This window comes from Sebastes umbrosus, chromosome 21 (genome assembly GCF_015220745.1).
Source record: "Sebastes umbrosus isolate fSebUmb1 chromosome 21, fSebUmb1.pri, whole genome shotgun sequence".
NCBI lineage: Eukaryota > Metazoa > Chordata > Actinopteri > Perciformes > Sebastidae > Sebastes > Sebastes umbrosus.
Window position 1 is genome coordinate 17,722,314 of NC_051289.1, and position 23,206 is coordinate 17,745,519.

At 41.4% G+C, this 23,206-nt stretch overlaps 1 protein-coding gene across 3 annotated transcripts in view; it reads left to right on the plus strand.

Annotated features, from left to right (window-relative positions):
* Positions 1 to 23,206, plus strand: part of odad2 (outer dynein arm docking complex subunit 2) — a 66,478-nt gene that overhangs the window by 18,142 nt on the left and 25,130 nt on the right. For 2 of the 3 annotated variants that reach the window (XM_037757353.1, XM_037757356.1), the window contains exons 10-16: positions 91 to 222; positions 1,154 to 1,307; positions 15,323 to 15,469; positions 15,846 to 16,055; positions 18,560 to 18,793; positions 19,256 to 19,366; positions 19,975 to 20,129. In XM_037757353.1, the coding sequence (XP_037613281.1) occupies positions 91 to 222; positions 1,154 to 1,307; positions 15,323 to 15,469; positions 15,846 to 16,055; positions 18,560 to 18,793; positions 19,256 to 19,366; positions 19,975 to 20,129 (1,143 nt within the window). The remainder of the gene's footprint in view (positions 1 to 90; positions 223 to 1,153; positions 1,308 to 15,322; positions 15,470 to 15,845; positions 16,056 to 18,559; positions 18,794 to 19,255; positions 19,367 to 19,974; positions 20,130 to 23,206) is intronic. The other variant, XM_037757355.1, reaches the window with a different exon arrangement.

Genomic DNA, 23,206 nt, shown 5'->3' on the forward strand with positions numbered 1-23,206 from the left:
TCTCAAATTGTTAAATAATGATTATGTTAGAAAAATAAGCATTTTCAAAATAGAAGCAGGCATAATGACTCTTATATCACATCATTACAGTAAAGCAGAGGAAAAGAAAGCCAGTGCGAGCTCTGGAGAGGAGAAGAAAAAGCTGGGACCAGGAGCCAAGAGCAAGATGAAAGCAGAGTTCACTGGGTCCTCTTTACCTGGACGCCTGTCCTCCCAGAAAATGTAAGTGTCCCAAATCAGTTCTCCTTCTGTCAGTATCTTCAAGGACTAATTGTTTTTCTGCAGGGGTAATGACCTATACAAGATTTAGGAACTGATATGAAGAGCTAAATGCTGTTTTACCAGTGGAAAGTGTAACCTGTGTACCAAACAGGAACCTGTGTAAAGGCTTTTTCTTCCTCCGTCTCTTGGCAGCTACACCTCCAGACTTGCCAATGTATACAGACTGCTAGCATCATAAATTGACACTAGCCACTGTTCACTGATAGCATTCTTTGCAGCTCATCAGTTAGCGTACATGCATTAAAGACCCCAGGGTGCATTCGCTCAGTCACAGTCATGACTGCACACCACTCAGGACAGTGTGTAGGCCTGGCAGCTTTGTGAAGGTTCGTGTTTAGTGTGTTTCTTCCTGGAAAACACTCCCTCGTATCGGCCGGCTGCTTCTGATAATATGCTCCCCTGGAAATGCTATTTGTATGTACATGGGAACTGTCTCTCAGCGGCCCCATTTGAATATATACCAAATTTCATTGCTCCACAGCTCCCAATTTTCACGATAAGGCTATCCAAGTGGCCTGAGGAACTTTAAAAAGCCATCTGCACTTCTGTTTGCATCAGTAGCCTACTGTAGCAAGAGTCTGTATATGATGATGACGGCTCCAGTCCTCCCGTGACATTATTCCAGTCTTTACTTTCCTGCTGCTTAGATTCTGAGGAAGGTCAAACTTGACACTTGAGTTTCAAAATCATTAATGGGTCTCCTTGTGTGGGATGACCATGCTTTTTTTCCATTTAAAACACTGGAAAAGAGATTATATTCCATCCCTTTGTCTGGCTTTGTATTGTCTACTTATTCCACTATCCCACACCTTTTGTAGATTGTTATCTGCGGTCAAAAGTGCACTGTTATCTGCTCTTTTTTTGGGTTCAGTAAGACCCCAGCGGTATCCCTGCCTGTGGACGCCTTCAGCGAGAGTTCATCCGAGAGTGAGGAGGAGGAGGAGCAGCCAGAGCGCCGTGCGGACAGTCACACAGACCTGCCTTCTGAATACTGGCAGATCCAGAAACTCGTCAAGTACCTCAAGGTATGTAGGTAACGTTACCTTGCACGCCACTGTTTCCCTCCTCTGATGGATTTCAACCCAACAATAGCTATTTGTACAGGGAGCTGTACTACTGCACGCCACAACTGACAGGAAACAATAAAGTCCATGCTCTTTTCCTGTCATCTGTTCAAGAATTTTGATGCTGTCCTGAGTCGGTATTCAAATTTCAAAAACCTCCACAGAGTTGCGAGTAGGCGCAGGAGAACTTAGCTGGTATCATGAAAGGTAATTTTCCAATCAAATAATCCCACCTGTCTGTTTTGCCTCATATCAAGGTGCCACTCAGTAAAAAAAAAAAGAGGATGAGAGGATGTCAGATTAAATAAAGCATATTTTTAGCGGCGCTTTTTTAGGAAGATGCTTATTGAAGTGGTTGGCTCGGCTCGTGGATTCCTGGTTTCTGACACAGGCCTGTTTGGTTGCACATGCGAGCCAAGGCACAGGGGAAAGAGCTGTCTGGCGGCACTGCAGCAGCTGTACACACTGTTCGCCCTCACCGCAGAAGCATCGAAATGAAGCGCGCCTGTGATAGGTCTGACAGGGCATATGGTGAATATTAATGTGTCAAAACATGGAAGGAAAAGAAAAGAGGATAGAAGCGCCACTGACCCAGACTGGCTGGGAATACCTCCGACCACTTGACTTCAGAGATTACCTCTACCTCACTCAGTGGTCCCTATTATCTATTTATCTGGACAGTATCATTCAGACAGATTATATTAAAACAGACTGCGTTTACTTTAGTTTGACAGGAATCGTTTTTTTTTGCACGTTGCAAACCTGTCCCCTTCTATTTAACAGCAAAAATACCTTTAATGCTGCTTCAAATTAAATGGGTTAATGTTATTTCAATGTGTAATAATAGTCTACATTATAATTTGTGTTCTGCATTCACAGTGCAAAATCGTTTATAGAAAACACTGCTGTTAAGTTTAACTCTAGATATTTTTAGCTTAGCAAAATAGAATATAATGGAAGGAAATTCCCACTCTGGAAGCAGGCTGTTACTCCTTTCCAGAAAGGAAAAAAAGAAGATGTAAATGATATGATGGAGGCAAATTCAGATAAAAGAAAAACCCTCACTGGTTTGTATATTTTGTACTTTTCAGTGGGATTGTGGCGTGCGCTTTAGGTTTGTCTGTGTGCTCCTGCTTCAACAAGATGCAGCGCTGCAGTAACCAACATGTCCCAGCGTTCTATCTGTCTGGAAACCACACAGCGCAGTTATTTATGGGGTTTGTCCAGTAGTCATTTTATAATATCATTACCATCAGACGTTGAAACTCGCCACGAGCCAAGTTAAATATCTGTTTTATTTTAGGAGGAGATCTTTTTTCCCCCCTCGTTCCCTCGCACTATAGACAGCCGTTTGTACTCGAGGAAGTTTAACACTTTCATAAAGCGACACATGGATGTTCTGTTTTGTGTTTTAATGATATTTATGTAGGAGTGTTTGCCGAGGGTTCCGATGTGTTTGTTTTTGTACTTGTATGACTGGAGATCTGTGCCTGTGAAATGGTAACATGGTCTCTTGCAAAATCCAGAATGAAGATTTCAGTCTGTGTCTATAGCAAGCATGGGTTTATATACAGTTTGTGTGTGTTTGTGTGGCTGTACATACAGCATGTCTGTAACACTTTCCTTACTCCAGTCTGTAATGCATCAGTGCCACAGTAGAAGCAAATATTTGTATTATACTTTATATTTCAGCATATCTTATAGGCTGTGTTCTGCAAATATATAGTTATATGTACAGCCTATAGGCCTTCAGTAAACCAGACTGGAAACAAGACAAGCTAACAGCTTTGCTAAAAAAGACTGGTAAATTAAGCCAGTGGTTCTCAACCAGGGGTCCAGGGACCCCATGGGGCCCGTGAGGGAGTTCCAGGGGGGTCCCCAGAAAAATATGGAATAGTTTATTTTCACTATGTAATTCACAATAGAAGTAAGTCCAACTATTCTGATCATAGGTTTCACTTCCTCACAGTTATCTCCTCAACTGGAGTTGACAACTACAGAATTCTGGTCTTAATCATAACTAACAACCCAAATATTTTCAGATGGAGGTCCCTGAAGAGAAATCTTATTAAATCAGGGTCCGTGATTTAATGTATATTAATTTTGATGGGTCCTTGACACGAAAAAAGTTGAGAACTACTGAGTTTGGCAACTAAGCCACAAAATGTAATTTATTATTTATTTTGTCTCAGTTTAAATGAAGACAGCATTCTCCAGCTGCTATCAGTTAGGTCGGCCTGTGGCTTTCTAAACATAAAACAATTTTGATATTCTCGCAGATGTAAATATTGTGTCTGATTCACGATATGTTAGTAGTAAATACAGCAGTGGGTAGAATTGGAGCAAATGTGATTAAAAAAAGTTGTTTTTGTAAAATGGTCACTATACCCTGACAGTAGTGCATGAGACAGGTAATCGGAAAAAAAATCATGTGCCTCTGTGTCCTCCGGTGTCCTCCGGTGTCCTCCTGTGTCCTCCTGTGCTCCTAATGGCATCTGCAAAATTTCATAGACCGGAGGAAAACAACCAATCAGAGCCGAGCTGGAGCCTTGCTGTCTCTGAGCAGCCGTCAGTCACTCACAAACTCCGATCAAACGGTCAAACTAGGCAGCGCTGATCAAATATGAATCCAAATTCTGTTACTGTAATACATATTTCTCTCCTCAAATGTTTTCAGAAACATCTTGTAGTGTACTGTTTAGCTGTAAAATGAGAAAGTTTGTGACCCAGCCGCCATGTTGAGATGAGTTGAGGAAATACCAAGCACCGCCCACCAGCCTCATTTTACAGCTAAACAGTACACTACAAGATGTTTCTGAAGACATTGCCAAGAAATAGGCATTACAGTAACAGAATATTAATTCATATTTGATCAGCGCTGCCTAGTTTGACCGTTTGATCAGAGTTCGCGAGTGATTGACAGCCAATAGGAACGCTCTTTCTCTGAAATTACCTGTGATTGGCCGGAGTCTCCTGTCACGGGCTAGATTTTTTAAAGCCTGAAAACAGAACCATGAGGAGGTGCAGAAGTCTAGCTTACTCTCAGAATACATGAATTACAATATGCTGAAAGGTTATTATGGAATGTTTGCCCAATGATGCCAAAAATATTCTACCTACTGCTGCTTTTAACCAGACTTGAAACAAGACAAGCTAAGTAACAGCTTTGCTAAATAGACTAAAGGGTTGTTTTACTAGGACTGAATAACTTCACATGGTACGTTAAGAAACTAGGCCACAAAATGTAATTTGTTATTTATTTTTTATTATTTTGTCTTAGTTTAAATAAAGACAACATTCTCCAGCTGCTATCAGTTAGGTTGGCTTGTGGCTTTTCTAAACACAAAACAAATTTAATATTCTTGCAAATGTAAATATTGTGTCTGATACACAATATGTTACTAGTTAACTGATAAACATTCAAATATTGAGTGTTCAGAATTTACTGTTTTTGTTTTGTACATAGCAGATGGCTTTTTCTCATCTTTTCAGAACAGCCACGATGACATAATTCACCAGACTGCTTTCAAAAAGTGGCACAATCAGTGCAGCCTTTCTCCATTCGTCTTTCTTTTAATCTAAGTTTACCTTAAATGTCAAAATACTGCAGATAAACAAGTTGAGCTGCGTCCTTGACACACATGGTATTGTGTTCAAGCCCTCATTAAGGTTGCTCCCCCTCTGCTGGCCAGTCACAGTACTGCTGCCCTGCTCTCCCCTCATGAGAACCATTCTACTAATTGCTACACTAAAACTAATCCTGTCTCCAATGTACAAGAGCCAGTATCAGCTCATTTCCTCAACAGAAGTGAATTTGTAGCTAATTAAGTTATCAGTAGTTAAGCATTTTTTTTTATGCTCGTTTTAACGACTACAGCACTCAATTAAAACATTTAATTTTTAGTACTTGTAAAGCATTTACAACATGAGAATTTACTTACAAGAATAATTACATCATGTCATTCTGATGAGTTAAGCAAGTTTTCAATTCACAGACCCGACTAGACGTTTGCTCAGCATGCCCTGCACTCATTTTATGACATAAAGGCCTATTAAGTGATCAAGTTTTATGTTATAGGAGATCCTATGTCAAATATGAAGCACGAAACAACCAGTAATCATTCATTCTATCCCTACAGTACCTTTCCCATAATAGAGCAGGAGATTGTGTTTGTTCTTGTCATTAGTAGCCTTCCCTCTAAGTCTGCTGTAGACTGCAGAGAAGTATGAAACCTCATGCATCCTCTATGGCTCGACCTCTGCCAAGACTCCGCTACTTCCCTCTTACACTAAGCTCTGTGAAGCGCTGGCAGTGGCCCGAGTCCACCTGTCACCAGTCCAGCATTACAGACATACACTCTTATGTATCTGAGCACTTATACTCAATGTGCACGTTTACCACTGCTGGCATGAAGTCCAAGCCAAACATACACTCGTGCACAAACAAAACGGTATTAAGAGAAGGGGTCAACAGGGTATCATTGACAGCCCTTTTAACCTCGTCCCTGCTCCCACATGCTCAGTGCTGTGATTTATAGGCCTGGAGTGGCTCATGCAGGGCAGTCTGTGTCTGCCGAATCCAGCCTGCTGCTCCAGAGGAACCAGACAGGAATAAGACCTCCATTCAGTAGTGGGGAAAGGCATCAGCTATTTAGTAGGTCAGGCCCAGACACCTGCAGTAAAGGAAGAGACGAAATGCGTAAAGCATCTTTAAGTGGCTGATATTGAGTTCACCTCATGAATGGAATTTGATCCCTCACACCGCTTAATCTCTTCTAAATCAATTTCTAATTATGTAATTCCGTCAGACGAGGCGATAAAGCATTTATACAACTATCTTTAATCATCACTAGATGAGCTGCCATTAAACTGCTGATTAATGAGTATTATCTACCTAAATAGCATGCTGCAAATTCCAGAGTGGTACTCCTATAAATTGTCTTAATGGGATGTGTTATTGTAGAGGTGACTGTAGTTGCTATTTAGGGATATTTTTGCCGTATATCCTGTCATTAGATATTCAATCAGACTTAATGTGTCTAACACATTTTCTGTCACTTTTTTTCCACACATGGCTCAATGGAAGGCAATGTCAATTTGTGGGTGTGTCTGACTTTGGTCCAGACTTACTTTAATCTCAATAACTATTGGATAGATGAACTTTTGTCTAGACATTCATAGTCCCCAGAGCAGACTTTGGCGATCCCCTGACTTTACCTTTTACACCACTATGAGGCTGACATTTGGTTCAGAATGAAATATCTTAACAACTATAGGATGGATTGCTGCAAAATGTGCTATAGATATTCATGGTCCCCAGGGTATAAATTCGAATGACTTTGGTGATTCTCTGACTTTTTGTTTAGTGCCACAAACAGGTTAGCATTTTCACTTTTTCAGGGAAATAGCTTGACATCTACTGGATGGATTGGCACCAAATTTTGTTCCGTCATTCATGGTTTCCAGAGGATGAGTCCTAATGACTTTGGTGATCCTCTGATTTGTCCTCTAGCGCCACCATGAGGTTGACATTTTTGGTTCAGAGTGAAATGTCCTGTCAACTATTGGATGCATTGCTATCAAATTTGGTGCAAATTTGGACATTCATGTTCCCCAGAGGATGGATCCTACTGACTTTGGCGATCCCCTGACTTCTCCTCTTGCACAACTATGAGGCTGACGTGTGGTTCAGAGTGAAATGTCTTGACAACTATTGGATGGATTGCTGCAAAATCTGCTACAGATGTTCAAGGTCCCCAGAGGATAAATTCGAATGACTTTTGTGATCCTCTGATTTTTCCTCTAGAGCCACCATGAGGTTGGCATGTTTGGTTCAGAGTGCAATGTCTCTACAACTATTGAATAGATTGCTATCAAATTTGGTACAATTTTGGTCTCTCTTTTGTTGTTTATTGCTGAATCCCAGAAAAGTGGTGTTTTGTTGTTGTTGATGAACTCTGGACTGTTTATTTTTTGTGAATATTATTGGGACTTGGCTGTAAGCGACATTTTCTTTTGTTGAGTGTGGTTTTACACTATACCTCCAATACACTGTCTCATATTGAACTGAATTTGCATTGTTGCTCTGATTATTGCTTGATAATTTGCGTGCATTCTGTCTGGTAGGTTCATGACAGTGTATGGAGCACTGATTCATGTATCCATGTGGGGGATTGACCTTAAAAAAATCTCAAACATTAAATTGTTGGACAAAATTCCATCTGGCATCCCAAGAAAATATAGGTAATCTGCTACACCACGAATCAATTAATTTCCCCCTAATTTACTGAAATGGCATTACATTTGGTGAAGAGCACATTATGACTTACTTAGGACTCGAAACACAAAGTTTAGGACTTGAAACTTGACTTAGGTCCAATTTACCAAGACATTCATCATTCATTGTTAGCAGTAGCAAATGTCTTAAACGGTGGAAGCTCACTTGGGTTTATGAAGCAGATCCGTAAAGATTTCATTTGGTTTTTAAAGGACTAAATAAAACACATCACAGATTATGTTTCCTAATGTATTGATTAAAAGAAAATGAACTTAGTACTAGTATTACATATTGATAATTGAAATGCCAAGCCACACAGGTCATGGCATACAGTGTCTATGCAGAGTTAACATATCCCCGCCAAGGCTTTGCACAGATATAAAACCACTTTTTGAATTTCTTGTTCAGAGGTCGAATAGTGGTTGAATTGGTTCCACTTTGAGCATCTGCCCCTATCATGCTCAGAGTCAAAGATCTTTCACCATAAAAGATTGTCAGATGTTGTCAATGTTTTAAAGAATGTCGACAATACTTCAAGACCAAAGCTAACAAAAATGAAAGCACATGATCTGTTTTCTGTTCTCCCTGCTATCACTCCGAAACATAGCTTTTTTCGTTGTTTTTACAAGGTACGAACCTCGCCTGCCGAACCCTTTGAAGAGTGAGAATGGAGGAGACAAAGGAAGCCGTAGATCCACTGCTGTTAATGGGCAAATGGTTCACATTTAGGCTCGCATCATGATATGGAGAACACATGTGGCCGTTATCCTGCTGTGTCAGAGCACTGCTTTGTGAGGGAGATATGATCAAACACCGCTTTAGATTCTGGTCTATAGGTCTACGCTGATGAGCTGGCCCCTCCAACAGCTGCATGAAACAGATTACTGCTCCAGGTTTCTATATAGTGATGGGCTATTTTCTACTCATATGGGTAGCTGAGAGCAAGACATGTTACATTCTTATGTTTGGATGAAATAATAGGATGTTCCTGACATCTCAAATTGTTTGCAAAGTGTGCAACTAATAAAGGCTTACGAAGCTGGAAACGGTAGAGGCGGCCTTGAATCCACTAGATGAGAATTCTATCTGTGGTTAACCACTGCGAAAAAAAGGAGTAATATATGATTGTTCACTTGCCAGGAGATCTTGGACGGGACGTTTCAGTGTCACATATCAAAGCCATGTAAGCAGGTCTAGTATTACAGCAGCTAACTGTTGCATTTGCGTGCCACGAGCTTCTGTTTTATCCGACTAACGATTTTTTTTCCCCGTCTCATGATCAAAACCATTGCATGTCAACAAAGTTTGTTATGCAACTGCGTATGATACAGACTAAATATGGATGGTAATATAAAAAACACCATCTCTGCCTGACTGGACTGTATTTTGACCATCTCCAAGCACTAACCCTAAGACTGGTATTTTAAGTGCCGTAATGCTGTCAACATTCATCCACAGCTAGGACATTATGTGGATTTATGCATTGTGAGGGGAATCTGGAAAAAGACAAGTATTTGAACACTAAATTTAGGAAATAAAAGTCAAATTGGGTCAAGTTCTGCCACTCCCACACATGTCAGGATTTGACAACACATCAACAGTTTTATATCTGTGTATTTTTTTCAGTGAACATATTGTAGTTAATGTGGGGTTAGACAGAATGTTTTTGGCATCATTGGGCAAAAATTACAACTTTTCAGCATATTGTAATTCGAGTGTTCTGATTCAAGACTCAGGCTTTAAAAAATCTAGTACGTGACTGGAGACTTCGGCCAATCACAGGTAATTTCAGAGAGAGAGGGAGCGTTCCTACTGGCTGTTCATTCAACGGAGGCAGCTGTCAATCACTCGCGAACTCCTGTCCGGTCAAATGGTCAAACTAGGCAGCGCTGATAAAATATGAATTAATATTCTGTTACTTTAAAGCAGCAGTGGGTAGAAAAGGAGCAAATATGATTGGAAAAAGTTATTTGTATAAAACGGTCACAATATCTTGACAGTAGTGCATGAGACAGGTAATCTGAAAAATAAAAAGAATGTTCCTCTGTGTCCTCCGTTGGCCTCCTGTTGTGCCTTCAGTTTTGGGGAACTAGCGCCCCCTCCTGGGCCTTTTTATTTCTCGCTTATTTTGACATGCACTTTGACCCGGAACCGGAAGTCGGCCATTTTAGTTTCAGAATGCAGCCACATTTTCGCTAATTGGTCTCAATAACCATCTGCTGTAATCCTTCCTTTTGTTTATGCCTTCGAAAGCATCGTCTGTAAGTATTGATTTAGCACAGACCATAGAACAGTATCTTGATGATATTTTTGTGAAGTATATTTTATAAAGCCTTATTTTGATACTTGCTAGTTTAACCACATGTCATTGTCATTTATTGTTCTATATTGACTACTATCATACACAGTATCATACAGTTAGAGAATGTATGTGAAGTTTATACTGTAACGAATAATTTGATTATACATTTACTGATTGTACTCTTTGTTTATGTCTTCAGTTTCACTCCTATTCACACTGTATATGAGGGTGCCGCCCAATAAAGTACCAGGAGCTTGGACGCTATATCCTGACTCACGTATTCATTTGAATGGAGTTTGGCTTACTGCTGAATTGTGTACCTACGCACACACACAAGGAGAGCAGGACAGTGAAAAGACGGATACGCAGCTGGCTAACAACACTACAGCAGCAGATCGCAGTGAGTAACAGACATCATGGACGGAAAGGACATCCAAGGCTCTACACCAAAGGAAACACAGAGCTTACGAGATGGAGCATCGGTCAACAGTTCCCAACATTCTGTTTCGACTCGATCATCTCGATCATCGGTCAGTGCTGCAGCAGCACGAGCAAGAGCCAAGGCAGAGGCTGCACGTGCACGTGTTACATTTGCAGAGAGGGAGATTGCCATTAAAGTGGACAAAGCTAGACTAGAGGCTAATCTGGATGCCCTGCATCTTGAAAAGGAGGCTGCAGCTGCTATCGCCCAGGCAGAGATATTGGAGGCAGCAGCAGAGCATGAGGGTGAGGAGCTTCACAACAGGAAAAGCCACCCAATAACAGTACAAGGCACACATGAACGTGTGAGTGACTATGTCAGGGACCAAGCCACACGTATTAGCCAGCAGTCTGAGTCAGCTTTAAACGTACCACATGAGCAACACTCGAAGCAACCGATTAGGCTTACATCTCAAGATTCTCAGAAGGTTTTGGAGGAAGATGGCAACCAGTATGCTGTAGGTCATGCCAGTCCCACGCCATTCAACTTACAACAAAGGTCAGAGACACCCCAGACCTCACAGATACCTCACAAATCTCACTCATCTGTCCAGCTACAGAGCATAAATGCCCCCCACGTTAAAAAAGAGGCAATACTACAAGGACCAGGCAGTGACATTTGGCATCAAAGGCCCAGGTCTAATGCCCCTCAGTATGCAGCTACGTCACATGCAGGACGTTATCCAGAGTCTTCAGTTATGATGGATATGGCAAAGTATCTGGCACGCAAAGAGCTTGTGAGCACCGGCCTATCACACTTTGATGACCGTCCAGAAAACTATAGAGCATGGAGGTCATCTTTTCTCAATACAATAAGAGACTTGGACATTACTGCTGGTGAAGAGATGGACTTGCTGTCAAAATGGCTTGGTAAAGAGTCCTCAGAATATGTCAGGCGTTTGAGGGCAGTTCATATAAGCAACCCAGAAGCAGCTTTAAAAATCACCTGGGACAGGCTTGATGAATGTTACAGCGCTCCTGAAGTCATAGAAAGTGCTCTTTTTAAGAAGCTGGACAGCTTTCCCAAGATCTCAAATAAGGACAACTACAAGTTAAGAGAACTAGGGGACCTGTTAACAGAGCTACTCTCAGCTAAGGAAGATGGCTATCTACCAGGCTTGGCATACTTGGACACCGCACGCGGCATCAGCCCCATCGTGGAAAAGCTGCCATACGGCTTACAGGAGAAATGGATTTCTCAGGGATCAAGGTATAAGGAGGAGTATCATGTCTCTTACCCCCCTTTTTCTTTCTTCACTCATTTCATCTGCCACCAGGCTAAAATAAGAAATGATCCCAGCTTTGCACTTCTGGGCAACAGATCTCCTCAGAGTGAGGAACCTCCCTTAAAGCGCTCAAGTTTCAGAACCCCAGTGTCTGTGCATACGACTAATGTCTCCCCTGTTGCAACTTGGAATGAAACAGCATCTAAAGATGATCTAGCTAGACACTGCCCCATCCATAACAAGCCCCACCCCCTGAGGAAATGCCGTGGCTTCAGATTGAAAACCATTGAGGAACGGAAAGCCTACCTGAAAGAGCAAGGGATCTGCTTCAAATGCTGCTCATCATCTTCGCATCTCGCCCGCAACTGCAAAGTCACATTGAAGTGTGATGAGTGCACCAGTCACAGTCATCTTACGGCTCTACATCCTGGTCCACCTCCATGGGCATTCAAGGCCTTCAACACCCCATCAGAGGACGGCGGGGAGGAGGAAGAGGAGGATACTTCGTCAGCACCAGCTGTGAATTCTCTGCGTACTGAGGTTTGTGGTGGCAGCCTTATGGGAAAGTCCTGCTCTAAGATCTGCCTCGTCAAGGTCTATCCTACAGGGCACCATGAGAATGCTGTCAGGATGTATGCTATGCTCGATGACCAGAGCAACAGATCATTAGCCAAGTCAGGGTTTTTTGATCTGTTCGGCATCCACGGTGGTACATTTCCCTACACTTTGAAGACATGCGCCGGCACGAGGGAGAGTTCAGGCAGAAGAGCGACTGGCTATCAGATTGAAGCACTGAATGGTGGAGTCAGCCTTAAACTCCCAACACTGATTGAGTGCAATGACATTCCAGATAATTGTGAAGAAATCCCAACACCTGAGGCCGCTCTCCATCACCCCCACCTCAAGAGCATTGCGGCTGAGATCCCAGCTCTAGATCATAAAGCCCACATCCTTCTTCTGCTTGGGAGAGACATTCTTGCAGCTCACAAGGTGAGGCGGCAGATCAACGGTCCTGGCAACACACCTTTCGCTCAGAAGTTAGACCTAGGATGGGTCTTGGTGGGTGATGTATGCTTGGGGAATGTCCATAAGCCTACAGTTCACAGCTTTAAGACAAACATCCTAGAAAACGGAAGACCGTCACTGTTCAGACCATGTACAAGTCATGTCCACCTCAAAGAAAAGGTTGATTCCAGCTCGCTGCATAGTCTCTCTCAAGGTCGCTGGAAAGGTAGAATGGATGAAGACACCCTTGGGCTCACTGTTTTCAAGAGAACAGTAGATGATGATGAGCGTGCACTCTCCATAGAGGATGAACACTTTTTAAAGATCATGGATGAAGAGGTTTTCCAGGACGAGTCCAACAGCTGGGTGGCGCCTCTGCCATTCAGGTCTCCAAGGCCACCTCTGCCAAACAATCGAGAGCAAGCTGTGACCCGTCTCTCTTCTCTACGGCGCACACTAGAGCGAAAGCCAAAGAGGAAAGAGCAGTTTGTTGCTTTCATGCAAAGGGTATTCGACAACAACCACAACAGAGTTCATAGAATTCGACAATCTACACAGCCAAGGCAGTGGCAGTATGTACCCACGGAGCATAATCCTGCCGATCATGCTTCCAGGTCTGTTCAGGCCTCTGAGCTCACCAATTCCAACGGGCTCACAGGACCAGTGTTCTTGTATGAACCACACAAAACCTGCAGTGAACAGCAGTGGCGTCAAGTGCAGAGCTTAGCCAACCAGTTTTGGCCTCGCTGGAAGCGAGAATATCTGCAGACCCTGCAAGTTCATCACAAATGGCAAGAGTCATGTCCTAACATCGAAGAAGGCGACATTGTGCTGCTGAGAGACGTCAAAGCAGCCTGAAATGACTGGCCTATGGTACTCGTTACATGCACCTTTCCCAGCGATGATGGAAGAGTTCGCAAAGTAGAGCTCAAGGTGACCAAGCAAGGGTCAAGCAAAAAGTTCCTCAGGCCTGTATCTGAGATCATTCTCCTTCTGAAAAAGTAGGACTGAGACCCTTTAATTGTTGTTCAGTTATCTATATGTGGCAACTTTACAGATACCAGGCGGGGAGTGTTGTGCCTTCAGTTTTGGGGAACTAGCGCCCCCTCCTGGGCCTTTTTATTTCTCGCTTATTTTGACATGCACTTTGACCCGGAACCGGAAGTCGGCCATTTTAGTTTCAGAATGCAGCCACATTTTCGCTAATTGGTCTCAATAACCATCTGCTGTAATCCTTCCTTTTGTTTATGCCTTCGAAAGCATCGTCTGTAAGTATTGATTTAGCACAGACCATAGAACAGTATCTTGATGATATTTTTGTGAAGTATATTTTATAAAGCCTTATTTTGATACTTGCTAGTTTAACCACATGTCATTGTCATTTATTGTTCTATATTGACTACTATCATACACAGTATCATACAGTTAGAGAATGTATGTGAAGTTTATACTGTAACGAATAATTTGATTATACATTTACTGATTGTACTCTTTGTTTATGTCTTCAGTTTCACTCCTATTCACACTGTATATGAGGGTGCCGCCCAATAAAGTACCAGGAGCTTGGACGCTATATCCTGACTCACGTATTCATTTGAATGGAGTTTGGCTTACTGCTGAATTGTGTACCTACGCACACACACAAGGAGAGCAGGACACCTCCTGTGCTCCTAATGTTATCTGCAAGATTTCACAGAACGGAGGAAAACAACCAATCAGAAGTGATTGGTGCTTGATATTTCCTCAACTGATCTCAACATGGTGGCAGGTCACAAACTTTCTCATTTTACAGCTAAACAGTACACTACAAGATGTTTCTGAAAACATTTGAGGCGAGAAATTGGCATTACAGTAACAGAAAATTGATTCATATTTGATCAGCGCTGCCTAGTTTGACCGTTTGATCGGAATATGCGAGTGATTGACAGCTGCTCAGAGACGGCAAGGCTCCAGCTTGGCTCTGATTGGTTATTTTCCTCTGGTCTTTGAAATCTTGCAGATGCCATTAGGAGCACCGGAGGACACAGAGGCATGTGATTTTTTTTTCAGATTACCAGTCTCATGCACTACTGTCAGGATATAGTGACCGTTTTATAATTTTTTTTTTACATTTTTTTTATCATATTTGCTCCAATTCTACCTATTGCAGCTTTAAGTGGCAATAAAACCTAATCAGTCTTCCGCCCGATGTGGGTTGAGGGGCTTAGAACAGATTCCCCCCTCAAAGCACTTGTAGACTTATTAGTGTTGTAGCTACTAAGTTGCCAATTGCTGGGGTGCCGGTCTAACATGATATGTGTCTTTATAGCAACTGTCAAAACATATGCCTGCCTTTGAAATGCTTACTCATCATTAGTTTCAGTGCTAATAGTGTTCTTTTTCATCTTAGGGGTGACGTCTAATGGTTTCTGAGCTTGGCGCTGTTGTCAGAGCCCAGTGCTCTGTTAGCAAATAATTTCTTTCCATCAGTGTTTACCACCACAAAGCTAAACACTTACCAGGATGTGGTATAAACAAAGCAGCCCCAGTAGGAGTGGTCTTACGGGGGGGGAAACAACAGAGGGAGAGGGAAGGAGTTTCGCCTCCTCCTCCCTTTTCCAAATGTCTGCTTAATGTTTAATTTTCTTTCTCCCCCTCTCTTCCTTTTTGTCTTTCATTCATTCATGTTTGGCAATTATTATTTCAGGGAGGCGACCAGACGGCCACTGTGCTCACTCTGTGCGCCATGATGGACTTTAATTTGATGCAGGAGACGTGCCAACTGGCCATCCGGGATGTAGGTGGCCTTGAAGTCCTCATTAACTTGCTGGATACAGATGAAGTCAAATGCAAAGTGAGTAGCCGTGCCAAAGCTGGACCTGGATGGCCTGCAGGCATAAATAGAGCCGGCCGTATGTGCCAGCCTGTGTTTTAGTTACAGAAACACTAGTGCTGGGTAGAGAGCATGCCTTTAAAGACACAGGGTAGCAATTATTCTCCAGTGTGCCTAATGACTTGTGGGTGCTTTTTAATCCTGATTTTATTACGGCTTTTTGTCCTTTCTATTTTTAGTAGAAATGTGGGTAAATGTTTGGATACTAGATATCGCTGTTAGCACAGATGGAGGCCTCATGTTGGCATAGATGCAACAGCTTCTTGTCCATAAAACAAACCTATCATTTTTAAAATAACTTACTGAGTGTGAACGTTTATTGTGTGTGTGTTTTTAGATTGGATCTCTGAAAATCCTGAGAAAGATAAGTCACAACGTGCAAATCCGTCGAGCCATTGTTGACATGGGAGGTCTGCAGAGCATCGTGAAGATTCTGGACTCACCAGTCAAGGACCTCAAGGCCTTAGCTGCTGAGACCATCGCTAACGTGGCCAGGTTCCGCAGAGCAAGGAGAACCGTCAGGCAATATGGCGGTATCAAAAAACTGGTGAGCATAAGCACAGAAAACTTTAAATTCAGGTTAGTGTGACATAAAAAAAAAATGGATTAAAAAATCTCTGTAATGCCAATGTGAAGAGCAGCAGGAGAGAAACTGCAGACCAGAACTTGATCTTTCTGTATTGGTGTTAATGAAAAAATGTTATGTCCTACCAGGGTGTTCTCACTCCCAACTTGTCAAATATGGTAGCTTGATCTGTGGCCCTTGATGTCAAACTGTGACGCTCCACATACCCCTCTAGCATTAGTTTTGGACATAAAGGGCTGGTTCTAGTAGCCATAGTAATTATGATGCAAGTAAAGGAGGAAGTCAGTTGACGTAGTATAAAGAGTGACAGTCAGTGTAGGGAGGAATGTTGGAGAGGATGGATTGGTCAAATAAACACAGGTCTTTCACCCATAGACCGTTGTGTCCCGTGCATAGCCTGTATATAAGTGGACGTAGTCACCGTGACGTTACCCGTTGATTTATGGACTGCTGTTTTGGAGCCTCTTTGTCATTTTTGCTGTGGCCATCTTGTTTTTTTTTGCAACCAGAAGTGACACGGTAAACACGGGTGGAGTTAAGTACACCCGAGCGCTGAATAAGACATTTTTAGACTACCAAAATGTCACAATTACCTTTCATGAACTGTAAACACACTGTGAAAGGGTTAAAGCTCTGAGACTAAAACACGGACAACTTCCCAGACCGGTCAACGCCATGGTTGCGACCTGTCAAACACAAGGTAGCCACACCCTAAAGCATCCCTTGCTTTATGGTCTATTTGACTCTAAATGGGACCATTATTTACTAAATGAACATCATGCTGTATTGAAGAAGACTTGAAACTATCGATTGAAACCATAAACTCATGTTTACAATGTTTACTGAGGTAATAAATCAAGTGAGAAGTAGGCTCATCTTCTCATAGACTTCTATACAATCAGACTTCTTTTTTGCAAACAGAAGAGTCGCCCCCTGGTGGCTATTAAAAAGAAAGCAACTTTAAGGCACTTCAGCATTGGCTTCACTTTTCAGACCTGGAGGTTGCCCACTGGTCCTGTGTGAAACCAACTTACTGTGTGTGAAACTGACTTATTTCAACTTACGTTACGTTCTTAACTTATGTAACGTTAACTTACGTCACATACGTAACATACCTAACTTACGTACGTATCTTAAGTTACATAAAAAATATACTTATTTTAACCCAAAATCTATTTTAATCTTTTCCTAAACCTAACCAAGTTGTAACGTACTTGCCTCACGTCACGTACGTAACATTCAACCAAGTGTTGAAGTCTATTGGACTACACTGCATGTTTAAAAATTAGGCTAAAGGATTATCCAGTGCTTTAAAAAAACAAAACGCCAAGAGGTCCTGACCAAGGTTATAATAGTTTTGAATTTTGAAAGGCAATATCATTTAGGGTTGAGTTCAGTTTTGGTCGTTAATCGTTTTTATATTAGTTTCAGTTTACAAAAATACTTTTCACTGCTTATTTTCATTTTAGTTTCAGTTTTAGTTTATTATAATAACCCTCATCCTGGAGTTGGGAGTGAGAACGTGTTGGTCCTATGGTGGCAGATTTTCCATTAAAACACTTGTCTATTTATGCCTGTGTCAGCCAGTTTGTGATTTAGTACTTTGTACTACACAGACATCTTGGAACCTTTGGAAAAACAGGACGGTGCCTTATTGCGATGTGATCCACAAATTACTATACTATTATGTTTAAAGCGTAAAAACACTTATCCAGACTTTGCCGAACTACGTTTTGATGCGCAGCAAATCAATCACCCATTCAAGCCCTGTTCGCACTGTACGTACTTGCCAGATAGTGGTTTATCCATCCTTTTTCACCCAGTCTTTGAAAACAGCAGCGTGGGTGCTGTGGTAAAACAGATAGAATGTCCCCTACATCCTCTGACCTGCATTCATGTTTGTTGACAGAGGGACCTGTGATTAAAGCCTCCATGCCTTGTATATTTTCCTCAGCCCCAAATCGGATGTTCTCATGTGCAAGTCACTCATGGAGGCAGATTAATTTCACGCTATGCTGTGAGACCACCTTTGAACTGTGCTGCGTGTAATAGCTTTGCCTGCTCTGTCTCACTGGCCAGGAACTTTGGATTAGAACACTGAATGATGGCCATAAACCGTCACACTGGGCTTTTCAGGTCTAACATCAACATCTATCCTGACAGTTTTCCACTCCTAGCATCTCTGGCTTTTTCAGCCTCGCAGACCCAGTGGTAATAGAATTTTAATTACACCCTTAATCACAGCCAACAACTTGCCATTCCCATCTGGAACCATCCATTATCACTCCAATTCTGCAAGCAAACTTTTCAGAGTCCTTGAATTTATGGCAAGTTCAGTGAGTTTGTGTAAATGTGTGTGTGGCGGTTTTCTGCTTAAACACGTGTGGTCCGGCTGCTTGTTTGCACACATTGTTATGTTTGTGTTTATCCACTTGTAAGTCTGGGTCCCTTGTCTCTCTGCTCAGGTAAAGCTGCTGGACTGTGTCCCTAATTTAGCAAGCCTGACTGCAAACCAGGAGAAGGATGTAGAGGTGGCTCGCTGTGGCGCTCTGGCACTGTGGAGCTGCAGCAAGAGCACCAAGAACAAGGTGGCCATCCGTAAGGCCGGGGGTATCCCTCTGCTGGGACGCCTGCTCAAGTCTCCACACGAGAACATGCTTATTCCTGTGGTGGGCACCCTGCAGGAGTGTGCCTCAGAGGTGAGAGCGGGCACATACTATATATTGTACAATGTGGCACAAGTTTGAACTTACTTTATTACTGACTTTGAAAACTGTTTGTAAGGATTTGATTCCTCAGAGGGGGCAAATTGTCCTGGTACCACAAACAGTCACAAACAATTATAGTATAGTGCCAGCCTTATCCTAACTATCATAATGCGATTGCAGCAAGGTGTGCAGAATACCAATTACGGAGCATACACAGTAAAAGAGATGTAAAAACATGTGTTTAACATATAAAATATACAAAATTATGAAATATGGGTAGAAAATAAAGATAAATGATACTTTCCATATGAAACAATAATAAAAAAATATATATCAGAAACATAAAAAAAATACATCAGAACCATTAAAATAGATAGTACCAGTACATATGTGACATAATTGTAGATTAGTCCATGTTGTTCATGTGGTCTGTTATTGATTGTGTCACTACAGGGAAGCTACAGGATTGCCATTCAGACTGAGGGCATGATCAAGGATTTGGTGAAAAACCTAAGCAGTGACAATGATGAGCTACAAATGCATTGTGCCAGTGCAATCTTCAAGGTACGTGTTTTCCACACTTCTGCACTTGTTGTACACGTAGTCTATGAAAAAATTAACAGAATTGGAGAAATGTGCGGAAGCTCGGGGAGGCAAGTGAGAAAAAAAAAAAAAAAAGGTAATGCATTTTCTAAGTCTGATCTAAATTGTTTTCTCTCCTGAGTTTTTAACTTAAAAACAGGTGAAAAAGGTTTTTGCCACGATAATATTTCTAAGTTCCTTAATTTTTTTTTCTCCATCTGTGAGACAGGTGGGAAAAAAAACTTTTTTTTTTGCCACGATCATTTTTGAAGTGTTTGTTGTTGTAAAACTAATTTTGGCCACAAGAGGCTGAAGTTATATAGCTGGCAAAACTTTTTTTCCCCTATCTGTTTCACAGATGTTTTTTTTTTAAGGAGCTTAGACAGATTATCCTGGCAAAACCTTTTTTTTCACATGTTCTTAAGTCATAAACACAGGAGAAAAAAACAATTTAGATCAGACTTAGAAAATGAATCATCAGATATTGCCTATCAGGGCTTCCGTAGAAAGACACAGATTAAAATAGTTTTTCTTACACTTTGTCTTTAGAGGACTTATCGTAGATCTTGACCCTCTCTTTTGCTTTGCAGTGTGCAGAGGACAAACAAACCCGCGACCTGGTGCACACGTACAAAGGTCTTCAGCCGCTGGTTTCACTGTTGAGCAAGGCGAACAACAAGCAGCTCCTGGCCGCTGCCACCGGAGCCATCTGGAAGTGTTCCATCAGTATGGAGAATGTGGCTAAGTATGCTCTCACCTTATTGCCTCTCATTAACACGCACATTAATGCACACACTTAACATACCAGAGATACAGAAAACGCATTGTTGCCATATCTTTTGGGATGTATGGCTATGTGTTTGCAATTAGTTGTAACAGATTAGTATGACTTTAATAAATCAATCATTGTCCAGAGGAATAACAATCTAATGAGCCTCAGTGTAAAAGGAGGTTAATAATAATTAGGCATTTCACCCACATGTGCCCAGAACTTCTGGAAAATATGTTTCCTTAGATGATGTGGTTAACAGCAGTCTTTCAGTATGTGAAAACAGAACACCAATAAGGGGTTCAACCGACTTGCGTGCATTATGCCATCAGCACATATGTTACTTTTATGGGGGGCTCTTATTCATTCATGACCTGCTGTGTCACTTTTTCCACTCATACTGTATGCTATTGTCATATCGCCCTTTCCTTCACCATTGTTTCTGGTCAACGTGATTACTTGCGTAGTTTTTGTACGGGTTCTATTAGCTCTGATCTTTTATGTGAATGTTTGCTGCTAGAATTCAGTCTTTTCCACCGTTAGCAACGCCTCAAGTCAATGTGGTGATTTTATAGACTTCAGTCCGAGGCCTGTTAGTATTGAACCAAACGTAGGCATACTGAACGAATCAGCCTTGAGCTGGTGATTTTCTAATGTCAGAAGACGCAGGCTGACAGAGCCTTTAATCATTTGTCATGTAAGGCAGAGGTTTATTTAAGTGTCATTTAGCCTGGTTCCTTAAGCGGTGACATTTCTGGAATGGTTTTTGACTTGTACTTTAGTGTCAGATGATTTTTAAGTCAGTAATTTTCCCCTCTAAAATAAATAATGCCCAGAGACCGTGCCCTGGCAGCCCTGTGCATTTCCACTAGTGCTCCCGTGAAAGAATGATTTAACTGTATTTATTTTCTTATTCAGCATGAGGCCGGGGACATAATATATAACCCACATGCAGTAATTTAATACCTCGGTAACATATTAATCAATTCAAAATCTATTCTGTCCGATGTAGCCAAGAAACTGATAAGACAATGTCTTTGAATCATTTTTATGATAAAGATTGTTTTTGAAGTTTAAGGCTTTTCTCTGAGGTGAGATCATGTGAAAATGCTTTTCTTCTGACTCACAAATGCCGTATAGTTCAAATCGTAGTGGAATTCTAAAAATAACAAAAAAAAGGAGCAGTAGCACTCACAAGGATCTTTCGTCACTTCATATATCACAATTGACAGAATGATATCCTACATTTAAAGTCTAAGTTAAGTCCTTCCAACTGGAGCTGAGTGTCTGCTGCCACATCGAGTTAAGAGAGGATTCCTTTACAGGAGCAGAAGCACGACAATAACATTCCTTTACAGCAACATGGATCGGATCAGATCACTATCTATCTATTTAACCCACGTCATCAAAGAAAATCATTTGGGGGGGATTTCATTTATTTAAAGGTATAATATGTAACTTTTCCGCATTAAAATATCTAAAAACGACTAGATTATATATTTTCTTGAGTTGTTGTATACTTACATCATCCCAAATGTTTCCAACAATTTTCAAACCTTGAGAATTCCATAATTTTAATCAAGGTAACGGTATGGTTCATTTGGTCGCCTGTCAGTGCCGTCATATCCCCTTTGCGCACACGTCAGTGTTGTGGTTGTCTGCCAGAAGCTGTCATCTGTCATTCGGGCTCATTTTTAAAGCTAGAGTGAAGATACTGGCAAAAAATGAAACTACAAAACCTAAGGAATCCATTGGTACCAACAATGTCATAGTAGCTTGTCGTGAAGGATGTTGAATAACGCTCAAAACTTATGCTACATTTTGTCGAGGAAAAACTGTCATGGTCATTTTCAAAGGGGTCCCTTGACCTCTGACCTCAAGATACCCACAAGTCTCCCCTTTACAGACATGCCCACTTTATGATAATCACATGCAGTTTTGGGCAAGTCATAGTCAAGTCAGCACACTGACACACTGACAGCTGTTGTTGCCTGTTGGGCTTGAGTTTGCCATGTAATGATTTGAGCAGTTTTTTTTATGCTAAATGCATTACCTGCCATCTGCCAGCTGAGTGTATTAAACACTTGACAAATCTCCCTTTTAAGGTACATTTTGAACAGCTAAAAAATGTGTGATTAATTTGCAATTAAACACGATTAATCATGGACAATCATGCGATTAATCACGATTAAATATTTTAATTGAATTGACAGCCATAATAATATTAATAAGTATGTTTTCTTTAGTGAATACAAATTGTCATGTTTTCGTTACCTTAGAATGAGCCGTTAATATCTAGATAGGGAGCGGGTCCTCTTCAAAGAGCCGGCCACCATGTTTCTACGGTTGCCCAGAATGGACAAACCAATCACTGGCTCTAGATAGGGCCATTTGCATTTTCACGTTTTCACATCGGCCACCGTTGTTTTCCTACATGCTTGGCACACGGGAGAAGTTTCAGTTGGTTGCAATTTGCAACTTCACCGCTAGATACCGCGAGATCCTACACACTGCACCTTTAAGTTATCAGAGAAAAAAGCTGAGCAAACGTTGGCGGTGGCTCAGGTCACAGCGGCCGTGGACAAAGCCTCGCTATTTGACGTCCTGGGAGTGACCCAGAGGTTGTGCGTTTAAATGATTATTATCATTAAAAGATGAAAGATAGTGGCAAGGCTTTTACTCTAAAGACAAACAGTTCTGCTTTCATGGTACAAAATCAAGCATTTTAATAGTTATTTAACATAATTGTTCTTAAAAAACAAAAACAAAAGATTAGGAACCCTATTGACTGTAGCTGGGCGTGATGGTACAACAAGTTAAGTACATTGGCTATGAGTAATGTGGCAGTTTAATACACTTACTGCCAGTACAGGCTCCCTGCCATACGTAATTACTTGTCACACTGTTGCTATGTAAAATACTTATACTCCTACTGATAATAACAATAATAGAAATAATTATAATGATGCCATTAATCACATGTAAACCGCATTTAGTGACACTTCATTTACAAACACTACAAAACACTTTGGTTGCCCTCTCTCTAAATTTAA